This window comes from Pongo pygmaeus, chromosome 14 (genome assembly GCF_028885625.2).
Source record: "Pongo pygmaeus isolate AG05252 chromosome 14, NHGRI_mPonPyg2-v2.0_pri, whole genome shotgun sequence".
In the NCBI taxonomy this organism is placed as follows: Eukaryota; Metazoa; Chordata; class Mammalia; order Primates; family Hominidae; genus Pongo; species Pongo pygmaeus.
Window position 1 is genome coordinate 69,362,594 of NC_072387.2, and position 20,668 is coordinate 69,383,261.

The following is a 20,668-nucleotide window of genomic DNA, read 5'->3' on the forward strand; positions in this document are numbered from 1 at the left end:
TACAAATATTGTAAGACATATATAAACTGAAAGGACTAAGAGTCTCGAAAATTACTTCTGCCTGGGGTAACCAGGAGTGGGGTTAAAATATGAGTAGGTATTTTAAGGTGCAGGGAGGGAATAGCACATGCAGAGACACAGTGTTCTGACAACAGAAAGAGTGAGAAGTTACATTTGGTGGAGCTTAGGTGATTTAGAATAGTGGATATGTGAGAGGAAATGTGGTAGGTTGAGGCCTTGTATGACCTTTTCAGTGATTTCCCTTCTTTTTTCTTCTTTCATCTGGTATCTGCCTCTGGTAAATGAGGCCCCCTCCTCAGTAGATATGTTTGTCTAAAATGTTGATTTCTATACACAAAGGGAGATTTGTTGACATTGTGATTATGTTGTCTTCTTTTTGAAGAGTAGGATTCGTACTTTTGTGTAGAAACAGCTTTTCAAATTCCTATGACGAATTCAGGCACACCCCTTGCAAGGGAGCTCACAGATGACTCAGAAGAAAGACTTGCCATGTAATGGCTCATTCTCTGATTTTATGGCTGTATATTTCTCTGAGGAATAAAAACACAAGGTCAGCCCTGAGTGTCACTGCCCAATCTGCCCAGTGCTGTCTCCTGTCATCCCTTGTTGAATTTATTGCAGCTTGAAAACTGAAAAAATTATCGTCATATGCTCTTCACTCATCATTGAAGCAGCATGCCTACTTTTGGTGCCATAAAAATGGCAGCTGACAAAATAGTTCTTACAGGTAAACAATTTGGAAGACATTATACAAAATAAGTTTATAGTTATCTTAGAAGGAAGGTGAAACAACTCTCTAGATGGGATAAACCAGGTGCTAATACGGATGTGTTACCTTACATGGGCTTTGCATTTCTCTGAGGTGCTTGTTTCCACTCTTCTGTCCACCTCCTGCCTTGCCCCTTGCTAGGTTTTTTTTTTTATTATTATTGCAATGAAGTGAGATTAAAGGAACCTTTGTGTGCCAATGAAAATATTAACTAAACCAAAATATACTTTCTGAATAAGAATTAATTATGGTTCTGAAGGTGATAGTAAAAATTGTATTAAAATTTTAGTCCCTGAGTAAAAAGAACAAAGCTGGAGGTATCACGTTACTTGATTTCAAACTACACTACAAATCTATAGTAACCAAAACAGCATGGTACTGGCATAAAAACAGACACATAGACCAATGGAACAGAATAGAGAACCCAGAAATAAATCCACATACTTAACAGCCAACTCATTTTCAACAAAGGCATCAAGAACATACATTGGCAAAAGGATAGTCTCTTTAATAAATGCTGCTAGGAAAACTAGCATATGTAGAAGAATGAAATTCCCATCTCTCACCATATACAAAAATCAACCTAAATGTGGCTGGGCATGGTGACTCATGCCTGTAATCCCAGCACTTTGGGAAGTCAAGGCAGGCGGATCACCTGAGGTCAAGAGTTCAAGACTAGCTGGGCCAACATGGTGAAACATGGTGGCACACACCTGTAATCTCAGATACTTGGGAGGCCGAAGCAGGAGAATTGCTTGAACCCAGGAGGCAGAGTTTGCAGTGAGCTGAGATCACACCATTGCACTCCAGTCTGTGTGACGAGCAAAATTCTGGCTCAAAAACAAAAAAAAGACTTAAAATTTAAGACCTAAAACTATGAAATTACTAGAAGAAAACATTGGGAAATGCTTGAAGACATTGGTCTGGGCAAAAATTTTTTGGATAAGACCTCAAAAACATAGGCAACGTAAGTAAAAATAGAAAATTGGGATTAAATCAAACTAAAAAGCTTCTGCACAGTAGTGGAAACGATGAACAAAGTAAGGAGACTACCTACAGAATGGGAGAAAATATTTGCAAACTATCCATTTGACAAGGTATTAATATCCAGAATATATAAGGAGCTCGAATAACTCAATAGCAAAAAACAAAAACAAAAACAAACAAAAAATCCAATTAAAAATTGACAAAAGACCTGAATAGACATTTCTCAAAAGAAGACATACACATGGCCAACAGGCATATGAAAAAATGCTCAGCATCACTAAAACTACAATGAGAGATCATCTCACACAGTTAGAATGCCTATTATCAAAAAGACAGAAAATAACTGCTATAGTTTGGATATTTGACCCTCTAAACCCTATATTGGAATTTGATCCCCAGTGTTGGAGGTGGGGCCTAGTGGGAAGTATTTAGGTCATGGAGGGGCAGAGCCCTCATGAATGGCTTGGTGCCATCCTTGCAGTGAGTGAGTTCTTACTTTATTACTTCCTGCGGGCGCTGGTTGTTAAAAAGAGCCTGGCACCTCCCTCTATTCTCTTTTGCTACTCTTTTCATGTGATCTGCATATACCCCTTTGCCTTCTGCCATGAGTGGAAGCAACCTGAAACCTTCACCTGAATTGGATGCTGATGCCATGCTGCTTGTACAGCCTGCAGAACTATGAGCCAAATAAACCTTTCTTTATAAATTACCCAGCCTCAGGTATTCCTTTATAGCAACACAAATAGACTAAGACAATAGCAAATGCTATTAAGGATGCAGAGAAAGGGGAATGCTCAAACACCACTGATCGGAATGTAAATTAGTGCAACCACCATGGAAAACAGTATGGCGGTTCCTAAGGAAACTAAAAATAGAAATACCATATGACACAGCAGTCCGACTGCTGGATATATATTCAAAAGAAAGGAAGTCAGTATATTGAGGAAGCATCTGCACTCCCTTTTTTATTGTAGCACTATTCACAATACCCAAGATATGGAATCAACCTAAGTGTGCATCATTGGTTGAATGGATAAAGAAAACGTGATATGTATGTATGTATATTGTTTGTATGTATGTATATATATATACATACACACACAATGGAATATTATTCTGCCATAAAAAAGAATGAAATCTTGTCATTTGCAACAACAGGGATAGAACTGGAGAGAATTGTATTAAGTGAAATAAACCAGGCACAGAAAGACAAATATTGCATGTTCTCATTCATGTGGGAACTAAAAAAATTGATCTCCTGGAGATAGTAAAATGGCAGCCAGGAAGGATAGTGGGGAATGAATGATAAGGAGGGGATGGTTAATGAGCACAAAAATACAGTTAGATAAAAGGAATAAGATTTAGTGTTCAGTGGACTATAGTTAACAGTAATTTATTGAATATTTCAAAATAATTAGAAGAGTAGATTCGTAATGTTCTCGCAAAGATAAATGTTTGAGGTAATAGATATTTACCCTGATTTGATCATTACACATTGTATATATGTGTCAAAATATCACACGTACCCCCAAAGTGTGTATAATTATGACAACACAAAAATAAAAATTTAGCCCCAAATTCCTTTTGTGGGAATAGAACTTGAATTTAATCTGGTCAGACTATCAATTGTTCCAGTGAAATTGTAGGTCCAGCTTCAAATAACTTGACTACATGGGTCTTAGGTAAATGATCTAATTCATTAGCAATTTCTTTGGAGGTAAAGAGTACAGTAGCTTGGTGTCCTTGGTGCTTATTTTTATTTATCCTTGTACATTGACTGTAAGAGTTATGAAAATCTGAATTTGCTGATTGTCTGGAATTCGGAACGCTTCTTCACTATTGTAATTGTATTGAGCTGTTGCTGATCTTGAACGGTAATAGATGGTTCTAAGTTTACTGCATTTACCACCATAGCTCTCTACTTAAGGGTTAGGTTAGGCAAGGCTGTTCATGACCATTCGTTTTGTCAGTTGTGATTGATCACTAAAAATGATTAAGCTTGGGGCCCTCAAAATAATTTTTTAATGGCTTTATTGAGATAGCATTGATGTATAAAAATTGTGTATATGCAAGATGTACGGAATAATTTTTAATATATAATCTATCTTACTCTGTATGGGCTCTTTGACGCTTTAAAATCAGACATCCTCTATTTCTTCTTCTTGTTAATAATTATTTTATTAATTATCTTTCTCCAAAAAAGGCCAGTGATAATATTAGCATTCTTACTGATTTGCTCTTGCATATATTAGCATGTGGTGAATTTTATGAGGTTTTAAGATGTGAACAACGCAAAGCCATTTCAGAATAATTTTCTAATTTATCCTAAGTATTTATCTTAGAAGTACTATTTGCAGTACTTCTTGCTGTATGTGAGAAGAGATGGGGTGGGGCTTGGTGTGTATGCTTTTATTTTAGAACAGACCTAAGTGACAGAATGTATTTCTTTCCTTGTTTTCCTTTGCCAGAGGGTTAAGAGGGTAAACATTTTGTCTCTGGTTTTCTATAAGAGGAGTCATGGTGTAATGTTTGCCCCAAATCTGATACTGTTAGCCTACTATAGAAATGTTCTTTTAAAGTTAGTGTATAAATAGCTTAAAAATTAGCGTATAAAAATCCTTTTAAAGTTAGTGCATAAATAACTTTCATTTGATCTTTGACTTGATGGTGAACAAAAAAAGAGCATTATTTTGTATAAATCACTATGGCTCATATAGATGTTAAATTTTTAGGTTTATTACTGGTCAGATATCTTCTGTATTGAAATTCAACTTTGTAACAAAAAAACAGTATTTTTTCTCTGCACAGCTAAAGCTCAGAGGAAAAAAAAGTCAAATCTTATATAGCACAGCATAGTTGAAAAAGTATTTTATATTTTTATTCTATTTATCATGTCTTTATCACAACTTAGTGACATGTGGTTATTGTCCACCTTATTTTTTCTTTTGCAAGTGGAGACTAAAGCTCATTTCTTTGTCATTGAGATAGAAAATGACAATCTTGGCCAGGTGCAGTGGCTCATGCATATAATCCTAGCACTTTAGGAGGCTGAGGCGGGTGGATCACCTGAGGTCGTGAGTTGGAGACCAGTCTGGCCAACATAATAAAACCCTGTCTCTCCTAAAAATACAAAAATTAGCTGGTCGTGGTGGCGCATGCCTGTAATCCCAGCTACTCGAAAGGCTGAGACAGGAGAATCACTTGAACTCGGGAGACAGAGGTTTCAGTGAGTCAAGATTGTGCCACTGCCCACTGCACTTGAGTAGCTTGGGTGATGGAGGCTCTGTCTTTAAAAAAAAAAAAAAAAAAAAAATCTTGTTCCTGGTCTTCTAACTTCCTCTCTGGTGGTCTATTCATATGATATAGTCAACCTCCTGAAAAATTAGTTTTGGTGTTAGTGCATTTTGAAGAACCTGATTAGGTCATAATATGAGACTGAATTCCAGTTTTGGGAAAGAGCTTCAAACGTGTGTGTGTGTGTGTGTGTGTGTGTGTGTGTTTTTAAGTTTCAGGGTACATGTGTAGGATGTGCAGATTTGTTACATAAGTAATATGTGCCATGGTGGTTTTCTGCACCTATCGACCCATCACCTAGCTGTTAAGCCCAGCATGCATTAGCTGGTTTTCCTAATGCTCTCCCTCCCACTACCTCACTGCCCAACAGGCCCCAGTGTGTGTTGTTTCCCACCCTGTGTCCGTGTGTTCTCAGCTTCGATATGTTTTTAACACTTTTCTCTTTGCTTTAGCCTCAACACACCACCTGGAACTAAAGTTAAGCTCTCAGGCATTGTTGACATAAAAAATGGATTCCTGCTCTTGAATGACTCTAACACCACAGTTCTTGGTGGTGAAGTGGAACACCTTATTGAGAAATGGGAGTTACAGAGAGTAAGTGTAAACTATGGCTTGAACTTTTGAAACATTACACTCTTTTTTATTGCATTAAAGAGCTCTTTCAATGAGTAAAATTAGTTCTTTGCGTCAGAGTTGAATAGAATGGAATATGATTATCTATAGAGAAACTATCTGTCTAAGCATATTGTTTCTCTAAAGTAGATACACTTTTTCAGTATTTGTTACATTTTATTACTTATGTTTAAACATTCTTTCCTGACAAGTTTCAAAACTGTCAAGATACCAGTTATAAGCGATGTACAATTTATTTGTGTATAATTCTTTCTGCAAAAAACAAAAGTGCATCTATGTGAATATATATATACCTGTCTTATCTACAGACACACATACGTGCAAGTAAAAGTAAGTAGAATTTCACTATAATGAAGGAGTTCTTGTTGCACTTGACTTCCTAGTCTCATTAGCTGATATTTTTCCCCATTTATATTAACAATATCTTCATCCTTCCAGTCATGTAGGTTATCTTGTAATTGTTCCTTTACTTTGCTTCCAACAACCATGTCTGTTGATCCATTGCAGTCAAATCTCGTATCACTTCCTTGCTCTCCAGTTCTTATTATTACTTTAGTTTAGGTCTTTAGTATCTCTTGCCTGGACTGCTGTATTAGCCTTCTGACTGTCTATCCATATATCCTTTCTCCATCTTCTAATTTATTTTATGTACTTTCACCAGGTTTTCTTCCTTCAGCATAGTTGAGATGCTTTTATTTCAAATGCCTTAATTTGAGATTGAACGCCATTTATAATCTAGCCCTAGTTCCAGTTTACGTTTAATTTTCAACTTTCTAAATTCTTCCACGTAGATCTTGTTGTAGCCAAATGGAGTTGCTTCGTCTTTCTTTGATGCTCTATGATTTCCTCAGTTATACATTTTTAATAAAATGTTTTTCCATTTTTACATTATTCATCTTGTTTTTTCTCTCCTGATCCCCGCATAGCCAAATCATCCCTGTGCTTTTAGACCCAGATCAAATGATTGCTTCTTCTCAAGGTGAAGTACTTGTTTCCTTATTGAATTCTTTAAACATTTTATTCTTTTTAACAGTGTATTGCTTTTTACCTAGCACTAAAATTATGTTCATTTCTCATCTCCTGTAACAGATAGTATGCTTTTGAGGCCAGAATTTTTGTTTGTATCATCTTTCTTAAGTTCTGCACGTATCTGTTGAACAATGTGTAGATACTGTGCTGGGATCTTGCATCCGTATCTCAAGTTATCCTCCTAGTAGTCTTTATAAGGGTTGTTAAATAACTTACTTTATGATTAGACAGATGATGGATCTGAGCACAATCCAAGACCATTTTTTTTCTGTTATACCAGAGTAGCCTTTTCGCAATCTCCAAAGCAGTAGCGCTGAACTTTACATGTAATAGACATTATCAAAAATACTTGTGGTATAAATGAATTACAAAGCACATAAAAATATTTGTGGAATGAATGAATAGCAAAACTGATTACTCCTCGAGCTGAAATGTATTCTTGTGACACCCTCAAATCTTGCCTGTTTTGTAAAGTCAGCCAAAGGCCTAAGCAATATTTCAAGCTTTTGGTATTTTATGATATACTACTCTCTCCTATTTTCTTACTTGGGAAGTACCTGTTTTTGGGAGGTAAATAGATAAGGACATTAGGCACATTTTTATTCCTTAGTACTAATTTCTTATGATACGAATGTACTGTGATTTGGGCCGCTGTACTATGCAATATAAAGTAATGTTCCACAACTGCATTGTTTAATTGAAAATGTCACAAAAAAGTAATTCAGAAGTAGCTTAATAGTTCTACATAAACAGCCAAGTTTGTGAACTTTGCATTTCCTAGAGAAACTTCACCCATTTCATGTGACCTTTTCATATGTTGATATAATTGTGTTTTTTTTAATCAGTAGAGATTTTTTAAAGTGTGGTAAAATGTTCTCAAGTCTAATACCTTATATAATTTTCCCACAACCCAGTCCCATAGCCAGGACCACTTTGCTAACAACTTTAAACATTCCTAGTAACCTTCTCACCAACACACACACACACACACACACACACACACACACGGACAGAGTTTAGTAGTAGTTTAATAGTTGCCCTTGAAGTGTTTAATTATATGTCTCTGCACTTGACTTCCTGCAAGCCACATTAGTATTTCTTGTTAGGGAGTGATAAAAATTTACATTTAAAATCATTTAAAAACATTTTAATATGATTATAGTTCTTTTTGGTTTTATAGTTTTTGATTTGGTAGCCACAGCAGTGTAGGAAACAGGGAAAGTGCAGTTACTTGAGCAGCTGGCAGTGGTATACATAGAAATTATAAACCATAAAGCTAATGTTGGAAGTGAAGAAGCACTAAACATTCAGTAAACTATATGCAGGCATTGTAACTGTAGCAAGTTGATACCAGATGTAATTTACAAAATACTGTAGTTCTATAAGTTTTAGTGCCCCCAAACTCTAGATTAAAAAAATTTTTTATTGTGGCAAAGTATACATAACATAAAATTTAACATTTTAACCGTTTTTTAAGTGTAAATTTCAGTGGCATTAAGAACATTCGCATTGTTGCACAGCTGGTACCACCATCCACTTCCCTAACTTTTTCATCTTCCCAAACTTAAACTCTGTACCCATTAAACAGTAACTCTGCATTCCTTCCTCCTCTCAGTCTTGGGCAACCACCATTCTGCTTTCTGTCTCTGAATTTGACTAAGTAACTCATATGTGTGGAATCATACAGTATATGTCTTTTTTGTGCCTGGGTTGTTTCACTTAGCATAGTATTTTCAATGTTCATCTGTGTTGCAGCATGTGTCAGAATTTCCTTCCTTTTTAAGGTTGGATAGTACTCTATATCTATACCATCTTTTGCTCATTTATCCATCAATAGATATTAGGGTTGTTTTCACTTTTTGAGTCTTATGAATAATGCTGTTATGAACATGGGTACACAAATACCTCTTTGAGACCCAGCTTTCAATTCTTTTGTGTGATCTAGAAGTGGGATTGCTGGACCATATAATTGTATTTTTAATTTTTTGAAGAATTGCCATACTGTTTTATATTTACTTTACACTCATTTCCACCAGGATATTACAGGGGTTCCAGTTTTTTACATCCTTACCAACGGTTGCTATTTTGTGTCTTTTTGTTAGTAGCCGTTGTAACATGGATAAAATAGAATATCATTGTAGTTGGTTTTTTGTTTTTTTTTTTTTTTTGATATGGAGTGTTGCCCAGGCTGGAGTGCAATGGCGCGATTTCGGCTTACTGCAACCTCTGCCTCCCAGGTTCAAGCAATCTCCTGTCTCAGCCTCCCGAGTAGCTGGGATTACAGGTATGTACCACCATGCCCGGATAATTTTTGTATTTTTAGTAGAGACAGGGTTTCACTATGTTGGCCACGCTGGTCTCCAACTCCTGACCTCAGATGATCTGCTGGTCTCAGCCTCTAAAAGTGCTGGGATTATAGGTGTAAGCCACCATGCCCGGCCTTCGTTATAGTTTTGATTTGTATTTCCCTAATGCTTAGTAATATTGAGCATCTTTTTGTGTGCTTATTGGCCATTCGTATATCTTCTTTGGAGAAATTTCTATTCAAGTCCTTTGCCCATTTTTAATCAGGTCGGTGATTGTTGTTGTTGTTGTATGAGTTATTTATAGATTCTAGATATCAATTCCTACTAAGATAATATGTTTTGCAAATATTTTTCCCGTCCCATGTGTTGCCTTTTCACTGTGTTGGTAGTGTCTTTTGATGCACAGAATTGTTGAAGAGTTTTTATAGGTTTAGCTTTTATGCTTAGATCTTTGATCCATTTTGAGTTAATTTTTGTATTAGTAAAGGGTCCAAATTCATACTTTTGCATGTGAATATCCAGTTTTCCCAGCACTACTTTTTGAAAATAGTGTTCTTAATGAATGATCTTGTCAGCCTCATCAAAAATTATTTGGCCATATATGAACAAATTTATTTCTAGGTTATCTGTTCTGTTTCACTGGTCTAAATGTCTGTCTTTATGCCACACTGTTTTGATTACTGTAACTTTTTATTAAGTTTCATAATTGGAAAGTGAGACCTTTTTCAGGATTGTTTTGGCTATTCAGCATTGAGATTCCTTATGAATTATAGGATAGATTTTTCTATTTCTGCAAAAAAAAAATCATTGGGGTTTTGATAAGGATTATGTTGACTCTGTTGACCACTTTGGGTAGTATTGATATCTTAACAATATTAAATTTTTCAGTTCATGACCATGAGAAGTCGTTTTCACATTGTTCTAAATTGTTAGTGTAGAGAAACACAACTGATTTCTCTGTGTTGATTTTGCGTACTCCAACTTTATTGAATTTATTATTCTAACAGTTTTTTTTTTCTTTTTAATGTGATATGTTTGGAGTTTTCTACATATAAGATCACATTATCTGTGAAGAGTTAATTTTATTTCTTCCTTCTCAATTTGAATACCTTTATTTATTTTTCTTGCCTTATTTAGCCCTGGCTAAAACTTTTAATACAGTGTTGAATGGAAGTGATGAAAATGACATCCTTCTCTTGTTCTTGATCTTAAAGGAAACACCTTCAATCCTTCACTATTGAATGTGATGTTAGTGGTGGGTTTTTTAAATATGGCTTTTATTAGATTTTAGTAGTTCCTTTCTATTTTTAGTTTGTTGTATATTTTTATTATAAAAGTGTGTTGGGTTTTATACGATGCTTCCTCTGCGTCAGTTGAGATGATCATGTGTTTTTCCCCTGCTTCATTCTGTTAATGCATTACATTGATTGATTTTTATGTCGAAGCATTCTTGTATTTTCGGAATAAATCACATTTGGTCGTGGTCTATAATGCTTTTTATATGGTGTGGGATTCTGATTACTGGTTTTTCATTGAGGATAGATTACTTTTTTCCTAATTTCTAAAATTTTGGTAAAATACACATAACATAAAATTTACCATCTTAACCATCTTAGATGTACAGTAGTTTAAAACACATTCACAAATGTTCAACATCACTAATCAAAATGTAAATCAAATACAGTGAGATATACTACCCTACAGCCATTATCCATTACAATGTCTACTGTAAAACAAACAAACAAACAAAAAAAACCCCCAGAAAATAGCAAGTGTTGGTGAAGATGTGGAAAAATTGGAACTAAGCCTTGTGAACTCTTGGTGGGAATATAAAATGGCATAGTTGCTACAGAAAACAGTATGGCAGTTCCTCAAAAAATTAAAAATGGAATTACCATATGATCCATCAATTCCACTTCTGGCTATAAACCCAAAAGAATGGAAAACAGATCTTGAAGAAATATTTGTGTACCCATGTTTACAGTGGCAGAGGGCATTAGGCTAAGTGAAATAAGCTGGGTATAAAAAGAGAAATACCGTGTGATTCTACTTATGTGAGGTACTGAAAGTAGCAAAAATTAGAGAGAGAGAGTACAATGGTGATTTCCAGGGACTGGGAGAGGAGAGAATGGGGGAGTTATTGTTTAATGAGTATAGAGTTTCAGCATTAGTAGACCATTTACTTTTAATGGAACTCAGTATGGAAAGTTTTAATTCTACTATCTTGCTATTTCTTTTGTTGTTGTTTTGCTTTTTGTTTCCTGTTTTACTCCATTTTCTGCTGCTATAACAGAATACCACAGACTGGGTAATTTATGAAGAAAAGAAATTTATTTCTCACAGTTCCAGAGGCCCGGAAGTACAATAACATGGCTTTGGTATCTCACCAGGGCCTTCCTGCTGCATCATAACATGGTGGAAGGACAAGTAAGCATGTGAGATAGAGAAAGGCTGGGAGATAAACTTCATCTTTCATCAGGATCCCACTCCCAAGATAACTAACCCATTCCTGTGATAACAGCATTAATCTATTCATGAGAGAAAAATATTCATAATCTTATCACCTCTTAACACTGTTACAATAGCAATTACATTTCAACGTAAGTTTTGGAGGGACATTCATATCATAGCACTTCCTTTTAAATGAATTGCATTTTTTAAATGATTCTGTTATCTGCATTATTTGCTTATCAGCTATATTGTGGGCGGCAAGCCACCCAGGTGTCAAGGCAAGAGACCGAGGGCACAAGCTGTTCCAGCATAATAAAGAAAACATATAGAATAAGAATAGTTATACTAGAAATAAATTATAGATATGATTATATATGAATATCATTAATTATTAGCTTGTAGTATTACTCTTTATTCCAATATTATAATAATTTTTGTTTTATAATTATAACCTAGGAAAAACCAGGCCATACAGAGATAGGAGCTGAAGGGACACGGTGAGAAGTGACCAGAAGACAAGAATGTGAGCCCTCTGTTACGCCCGGACAGGGCCACTAGAGGGCTCCCTGGTCTAGCAGTAACGCCAGCGCCTAGGAAGGTGCCGGTTACCTAGTGGACCTTGGTCTAGCGGTAGCGTCAGTGCCTGGGGAAGGCATCTGTTACTTAACAGACCAGGAAAGGGAGTCTCCCTTTCCCTGGGGGAGTTAGAGAAGACTCTGCTCCACCACCTCTTGTGAAAGGCCTGACTGATGGCAGGCTTGTCCTCAGCCATCCAGAGGCCTGACCGTCTCCCTGTGATGCTGTGCTTCAGCGGTCACGCTCCTGATCCGCTTTCATGTTCCACCCTGTACACCTGGCTCCACCTTTTAGATAGCAGTAGCAGAATTAGTGAAAGTATTAAAAGTCTTTGAAATGCATAGAAGAAATAATGGCATAAGCTGTCCTCTCTCTCTCTGCCTTGGCTGCCAAACAGGGAAGGGCCCCCTGTCCAGTGGACATGTGACTCGCATGACCTTACCTATTGTTGTAGATGGCTCACACTCCTTACCCTGCCCCCTTGTCTTATATCCAATAAATAACAGCATAGCTAGGCATTCGGGGTCACTACCGGTCTCCGTGCCTTGGTGGTAGTGGCCCCCCGGGCCCAGCTGTCTTTTCTTCTATCTCTTTGTCTTGTGTCTTTATTTCTACAATCTCTCATCTCTACACATGAGGAGAAAAAACCCACAGACCTTGTAGGGCTGGGCCCTACACTATATGACTGTGTTTTTGTTTTTAAGTGGTTGCTCTAAGGTTTAAGATGTGTACCCTTAACTTCTTTCTTTCTACCTTCAATAATATATATACCACTTTATGCATATTGTAAGACCCATACAATTATATGCTTTCATGTACCTGGTTTTGTCTCTATGCTGGTTTTGTCATATACTTTACATTCGTTACGAAGGTCACAACACATGTTTTAATTTTTTTTCCCGTAAATGGTTTTTTAAAACAATGAAACAATTTTTAAAAGATATTTTTGTCTTTCTACACATTTACCATTTCTGTCCCTCTCTCTTTTCTTTGGTAAAGATCAAGTTCCTGCGTGGTGTGTCTTTTAGTTCAGGTTAGCTGATGATGAAGTGTTTTAGTTTTGGTTTGTCAGAATGTTTTTTTTTCTTTACTTTTTAAGGATATTTTCTCTGAATGTATGTTTCTACATTGAAAGATTTTTAAAATTTTTCTTAAGTGTTTTAAGGACATCATCTCATTGTCAATTACCTGCTATACTATCTATAGTCTGTAGTAATCTTTTTTTATGTAATGTATCTTTTCTTTATCTACTTTTAAGCCTTTTCCTTTCTTTTCTTCCTATTTTTATTTTAGGTTAAGGAGGTGCAGGCTTCTTACATGGGTAAATTGTGTGTCACTGAGGCTTGGTGTATGAAAGATCCCATCACCCAAGTAATGAGCATAGTACCCTATAGGTAGCCTTCCAACTTATTTCCTCCTCCCACCCTTCTCCCTTAAGCAGTCCCCAGTGTCTCTTGTTCCCATCTTTGTGTCCATGTGTACTCAGTGTTTAGCTCCCACTTATAAGTGAGAACATGTGGTATTTGGTTTTCTGTTCCTGTCCTAGTTTGCTTACAATGATGGCCTCCAGCTGCATCCATATTGCTGCAAAGGACATTATTTCATTCTTATTTATGGCTGTGTAGTATTCTATCATGTATATCTACCACGTTTTCTTTATCCAGTTGTGTGTTCATGGACCTCTTCGTTGATTCCATGTCTTTGCTATTGTGAATGGTGCTGCAATGAACAAACAAGTGCATGTGTCTTATGTGCAGTAATAGTAGTTCAACTCTTAGTTCTTTGAGGAATCTCCAAACTGTTTTCCACAGTGGCTGGACTAGTTTACATTCCCACCAACAGTGTATATGTATTTTCCTTTCTTGGCAACCTTGCCAGCATTGGTTGTTTTTTGACTTTTTAATAATAGCCATTCTGTTATGAGATGGTATCACATTGTGGTTTTGATTTACATTTCTCTAATGATTAGTGATAATGAGCATTTTTTTCATATATATTTTTGGCCATTTGTATGTCTTCTTTTGAGAAGTGTTTGTTCATGTCCTTTGCCTATTCTTTAATGAGGTTGTTTTTTGCTTGCTGATTTGTTTAAATTCCTTATAGATTCTGGATAGTAGACCTTTGTTGGATGTACAGTTGACAAATATTTTTTCCCATTCTGTAGGTTTTCTGTGTACCCTGTTTATAGTTTCTTTTGCTGTGCAGAAGCTGTTTAGTTTAATTGGGTCCCACTTGTTATTTCTGTTTTTTGTTACAATTGCTCTTGAGGACTTGGTTGTAAATTCTTTGCCAAGGCTAGTCTCAAGAAGGGTATTTCCTAGGATTTCTTCTAGGGTTTTTATTGTTTTAGATGTTACATTAAAGTCTTTAATTCTTCCTGAGTTAATGTTTGTGTATGATGACTGGAAGGGGTCCAGTTTCAATCTTCTGCATATTGGCTAGCCAGTTATCCCAGCATCATTTATTGAATAGGAATTCCTTTTCTCATTGTTTGTTATTGTCAGCTGTGTCAAAGATCAGGTATTTGTAGTTGTGTCACTTTATTTCTAGGTTCTTTATCCTGTTCATTGGTCCGTGAGTCTGTTTTTGTACCCAGTACTCATTGTTATATTTTTGTACCAATACCATTCTGTTTTGGTTATTGTAGCCTTGTAGTATAGTTTGAAGTTGGACAGCTTTGTTCTTTTGGCTTAGGATTGTATTGGTGATATGGGCTCATTTTTGGTTCCATATGAATTTTGGAATAGTTTTTTTTCTAATTCTGTGAAGAATAACATTGATAGTTTGATAGGAATAGTGTTGAATCTCTAAATGGCTTTGGATAGTGTGACCATTTTAATGATATTGGTTCTTGCCAATATCTGTGGGCAGGGAACGTTTCCATTTGTTTGTGTTGACTCTGATTTCTTTGAGCAATGTTTTGTAATTCTCATTGTAGAGATCTTTCGCCTCTTTGTTAAGCTGTATTCCTAGGTATTTTCTTCTTTTTGTGGCCATTGTAAATGGGTTTGCATTCTTGATTTGAGTCTGGGTGCTATTGCCATATAGAAATGCAACTGATTTTTATACATTGATTTTGTATGCTGAAACTTTACTGAATTTGTTTATCGGTTCTAGAAGCCTTCTGGTGGAGTCTGTGGGGTTTTCTAGATATAGAATGATATCATCAGCAAAGAGAGATAGTTTGACTTTTTTTTATTTGGATGTCATATATTTCTTTCTCGTTCATAATTCCTCTGGCAAAGACTTCTAGTACTATCTTGAATAGAAGTAGTAAAAGTGGGCATCCTTGTCTTGTTCCAATTATCAAGGAGAATGCTTCAGCTTTTGCCTGTTGAGTATGATGTTGGCTATACGTTTGTTATAGATGGCTCTTATTATTATTATTATTATTATTATTATTATTATTGAGACAGAATCTTGCTCTGTCACACAGGCTGAAGCACAATGGCACAATCATAGTTCAATACAACCTTGAACTCAAGGGATCCTCTTGCCTCAGTCTCCTGAGTAGCTGACACTACAGGTGCATACCACCAAGTCTGGCTAATTTTTAAATTTTTTGTAGAGATGAGGTCTTACTTTGTTGCCCAAGCTGGTCTCAAACTCCTAGCCTCAAGCAATCCTCCTTGTTTGGCCTCCCAAAGTGTTGTGATTACAGCCCTGAGTCACTGTGCTCAGCTCGATGGCTCTTATTATTTTGAGATATGTTTCTTAGATGCCTAGTTTGTTGAGAGTTTTTAACATGAAGGAATGTTGAATTTTATTGAAGGCCTTTTCTGCGTCTATTAAGATGATTATGTGGTTTTTGTTGTTAATTCTGTTTATGTGGTGAATCACATGTATTGATTTGCCTATGTTGAACCAACATTGCATCCCAGGGATAAAGACCAGTTGATTATATTGAATTAACTTTTTGATGTGCTGCTGGATTAGTTTGCTAGTATTTTATTGAAGATTTTCTCATCTACGTGCATCAGGAATACTGGCCTGAAGTTTTTTGTTGTTGCATCTTTGCCAGATTTTGACATCAGGATGATGCTGGCTTTGTACAAAGAAGTAGGGAGAATTTCCTCCTTCTTGATATTTATGGAACAGTTTCGGTAGGATTGGTATCAGTTCTTCTTTGTATGTCTTAAAGAATTTGGCTGTGAATGTATCTGGTCTAGGATGTTTTTTGGTTAAGAGATTTTTTTTTTTATTAATGATTCAACTTCAAAACTTGTTATTGGTCTGGTCAGGTTTTCAATCCCTTCCTGGTTCATTCAGTCTTTGGAGATTGCTTCTAGGAATGTATGCATTTCCTCTAGATTTTCTAGTCTGTGTTCATAGAGATGTTCATAGTTTCTGAGGATCTTTTGTATTTCTGTGGGATTGGTTGTAATATCATATTTGTGATTTCTGATTGTACTGATTTGGATCTTCTCTCTTTTCTTGTTGATGTAGCTAGCAGTCTATCAATCTTTTTTTCTTTTTTCTTTTTTTTTTTTTTGAGACAGAGTCTCGCTGTGTCTCCCAGGCTGGAGTAGTGCAGTGATGCAATCTCGGCTCACTGCAGCCTTCACCTCTGGAGTTCAAGCAATTCTTGTGCCTCAGCCTCCCAAGTAGCTGGGGTTGCAAGCCCGTGCCACCACATGTGGCTAATTTTGGCATTTTTAGTAGAGGTGGGGTTTCAGAATGTTGGCCAGGGTGGTCTCAAACTCCTGACCAGAAGTGATCTGCCCACCTTGTTCTCCCAAAGTGCTGGGGTTACAGGCGTGAGCTATCGTGCCTGGTCCACAGTCTATCAATCTTAGTTTATTCTTTCAAAGAACCATCTTTTGGTTCCATTGATCTTTTATTTGGATTTTGGCATCTCATTTTCACTTAGTTCTCTGATTTTAGTTATTTCTTTTCTTCTGCTAGCTTCAGGGTTAGTTTGTTCTTTTTATTCTTGTTCTTCTAGGTGCAACATTAGATTGTTAATTTGAGAGCTTCTTTTTTTTTTTTTTTTTTTTTTGAGATGGAGTCACACTCTGTCATCCAGGCCAGAGTGCAGTGGTGCAATCTTGGCTCACTGCAACCTCTGCTTCTGGGGTTCAAGCAATTCTCCTGCCTCAGCCTCCTGAGTAGCTGGAACTACAGGCACACACCACCATGCCCAGCTGATTTTTTTTTTTTTTTTTTGTATTTTTAGTAGAGACAGGGTGTCACCATCTTGGCCAGGCTTGTCTTGAACTCCTGACCTCAAGTGATCTGACTGCCCGCCTTGGCCTCTCAAAGAGCTGGGATTAGAGGCATGAGCCACCACACCCAGCCAATTTGAGAACTTTCTAACTTATTGATGTAGGTGGTTAGCACTAAAAGCTTTCCTGTTATCACTGCTTTAGCAGCATCTCAAAGATTTATGTCTCTTTTTTCATTAATTTCAGATAATTTTTTGATTTCTGCCTTGATTTCATTGTTCACCCAGAAGTTATTCAGGAGTAAGTTTTAAAATTTACATGTAATTGTGTGGTTTTGAGAGATCTTGCTGTTGATTTCTATTTTTAATGCACTGTGGTCCAAATGTGTGCTTGGTATGATTTTGATTTTTTTGAATTAATTGAAACTTGCTCTGTGGCCAAGCATGTGGTCAATCTTAGACTACGTTCTGTGTGCAGATGAGAAGAATGTATATTCTGTGGTTGTTGGGAAGAGGATTCTGCATATGTTTATTAGGTCCAATTGATTGGGCGTTGAGTTTCAGTCCAGAATTTTTGTGTTATGTTTCTGCCTTGATGATTTGTCTGATGCTTTCAGTGGGGTGTTGAAGTCTCTCACTATTATTGTGTTTGTCTAAGTCTTTTCATAGGTAAAGAAGAACTTATTTTATAAATCTGGGTGCTCCAGTGTTGGGTATATACATATTTAGGATAGCTAAGTCTTCTTGTTTAGTTGAATTCTTCATTATTATGTATGTCATGCCTTTCCTTGTGCTTCTTAATTATTGTTGGTTTAAAGTCTGTCTTAGTTGAGAGAAAATAGTGACCCCTGCTCTTTTTTGTTTTCTGTTTGCCTGAAAGATGTTTCTCCATCCCTTTACCTTGAGCCTCTGGGTATCATTACTTGTGAGATGGGTCCCTTGGAGACAGCAAACAGTTGAGTCTTGCTTCTTTATCCAACTTGCCACCCTATTCCTTTTAAGTGTGTCATTTAACCAGTTTACATTCAGAGTCAATATTGATGTGTTAGGGTTTGATTTTGTCATCATATTGCTAGGTGGTTGTTAGGTAGACGTGATTGCATAGCTTATAGTGTCACTGGAATATGTGTTTAAGTGTGCTTTGTGATGACAGGTATCATTTCTTCATTTCCATGTTTAGCACTCCCTTTAGGAGCTCTTGTAAGGCAGGTCTGGTGGTAATAAATCCCCTTAGCATTTGCATGTCTGAAAAGGAATTCATTTTTCCTTTGCTTATGAAGCTTAATTTGGTAGGATATGAAATTCTTGGTTGGAATTTCTTTTCTTTAAGGATATTGAAAATAGGCCCTACTCTCTTTTGGCTTGTGAGGTTTAAGCTGAAAGGTGTGCTGTTAGCTGAGTGGGATTCTTTTTGTAAGTGCCCGTTTTCTCTAGCTACCTGTATGATTTTTTTCTTTTGCATTGACCTTGGAGAATCTGATGACTATGTGTCTTGGGGATAGTCATCTTGCATAGTATGTCACAGAGGTTCTTTGAATTTCTTCAATTTGCGTGTTGACCTGTCTAGTGAGATTCGGAAAAGTTATGTGGACTATATCTTCAAATATGTTTTCCAAGTTGCTTGTTCTCTCTTCTTCTCTTTCTGGAATGTCAGAGTTGTATGTTTGGTCTCTTTACATAACCCCATATTTCTTAGAGGTTTTGTTCATTTTCTAAATTATTATTTACCTCAGGTTGGGGGTGTTGTCACAGGGGAATGCCATGGGTGTGGGGTGCTGCAAGTGGGAGTGCTCCAGTGAGGAGGGCCCCACAGGCAGGGGGTATTATAGCCAGCATGATGGGGAGTGCTGCAAGCGAGGGGGCCACATGCAGGAAATGCTCCTTTGGTAGCAGCTGGGGCACTTTCGGTGGGAAGTGCCCCAGCAAGGGGCACTGCAGGCAGGGAGCCATATGGGATGGGGGTGTACTCTGGTAGGAAGCACTCTGGTATTGGTAGTTGGGTTGCCTTGAGTGGGTAGCTCTGGTGAGGGGCACCACAGGAGGGGGGCATTCTAATAGGGTGGCAGGGACTCAGCAGGTGGGAAGTTTTCTGAAGGGGTGGCAGCGAGGTCACAGGCAAACAAATTCTGGCAGGAGGCTGTCAGCAAAAGTGCTCTGGTGGGGCAGTGGGGGCTGCACTGCTTGCAGGCATGGCCAGGCAGGGACTCTTAGAGGAGTGTTTTCTTTATTACTGATTTCAACAATTCGATTGTTTAATTATGATGTACCTAACATGGTTGGTGTGTGTTTTATCCTGTTTGGTTTTCAGTGAACTTTTTTGATCTATGAGTTTATTGTTTTCATCACATTTAGAAAATGTGATTTGGCCATTATTTCTTCATATGTATTTTTTCTCTTCCCTCTTCGTGGTTTTTTTTTTATTATTATTATATCTTCAATTACACATACATTAGACTGCTGGTAATTTTCCAACTAGTCACTGAAGATCTATTCATTTTTTTTACCCTAGCTTTTTCCTTTGGCCTCTTTTTGGTAGATTATATTACTATACCTTTAAATTCACTGATCTTTTCTTTTGTCTTATTTTATTTACTCTTAAGCCCATCCAATGAGTTTTCATTGTTGGTGGTTTTTTCTTTTATAGAAGTTCCATTTGGTTCTTTTTTTGCATTTTTCTTTTCTAGTTGAATTTATGTTTTCTTTTAAATACTTACACACAGTTTTAATAGCTGTTTAACATCCTATTTGCTAGTTCATCATCTTTGTCATCTATGGCCCTGTTTCTCTTGAGTAAATTTTCACATGGTTATGGTCACATTTTTCTGTCTTGACATGCCTTGTAGTTTTTGCTGAGATGCTGGACATTGTGATGTTGGTAGTTGTTGAGAGCCTGGATTTTGCTATTTTCCTTTAATGAGTATAAGAATTAGTTTTGGTCAACAGTTAATTTACTTTTGATCAGTTTGACCCCTTCAAGATATGTATTCAAGCTTTGAAAGGAGTATCTAGCGTAGCCTTTGTTCCAAATATTTTTTAGCTCTCTGGATTTCTACTCCCTGTTCTGAATGAATGTCCACAGTTTTTAGTCTGCATGGTCTGATCTGGCTGGATTGTCTGTATACCCTTTATGAGTTCTGGGAATTGTTCAGCTTACAACCCTTAGTTGTTTTTTGCTCAGCCTTGTTCTCAGCAGTGACTCAAGGGAACTCCTATGACGGTTTCTGGAGCTTCTTTATTATGCAGGTTCTTCTTTCTGAAACAGCCCCACAACTTCCAGTTGCATCAACCTGCTTGAGCTGTGAGACTGATATTCTAAACTCAGCTCCCTCTGACCTCTGTCTGCATCATGGCTACAAGCAGAAAGCCATAGCTCACCTGTTTTTTTTTCTCTTTCTCTCAGGGATAATAGTCTTGCATTATCTGTTATCCTATGTCTTA

The 20,668-nt window shown here is 36.9% G+C and overlaps 1 protein-coding gene across 16 annotated transcripts in view; it reads left to right on the forward strand.

Moving 5' to 3' along the window:
- TDRD3 (tudor domain containing 3) overlaps positions 1-20,668 on the forward strand; it is a 178,307-nt gene that overhangs the window by 67,268 nt on the left and 90,371 nt on the right. For all 16 annotated transcript variants that reach the window (XM_063650914.1, XM_054446130.2, XM_054446131.2 and 13 more), the window contains one exon: positions 5,524-5,665. In XM_063650914.1, coding sequence (XP_063506984.1) covers positions 5,524-5,665 — 142 coding nt within the window. The remainder of the gene's footprint in view (positions 1-5,523; positions 5,666-20,668) is intronic.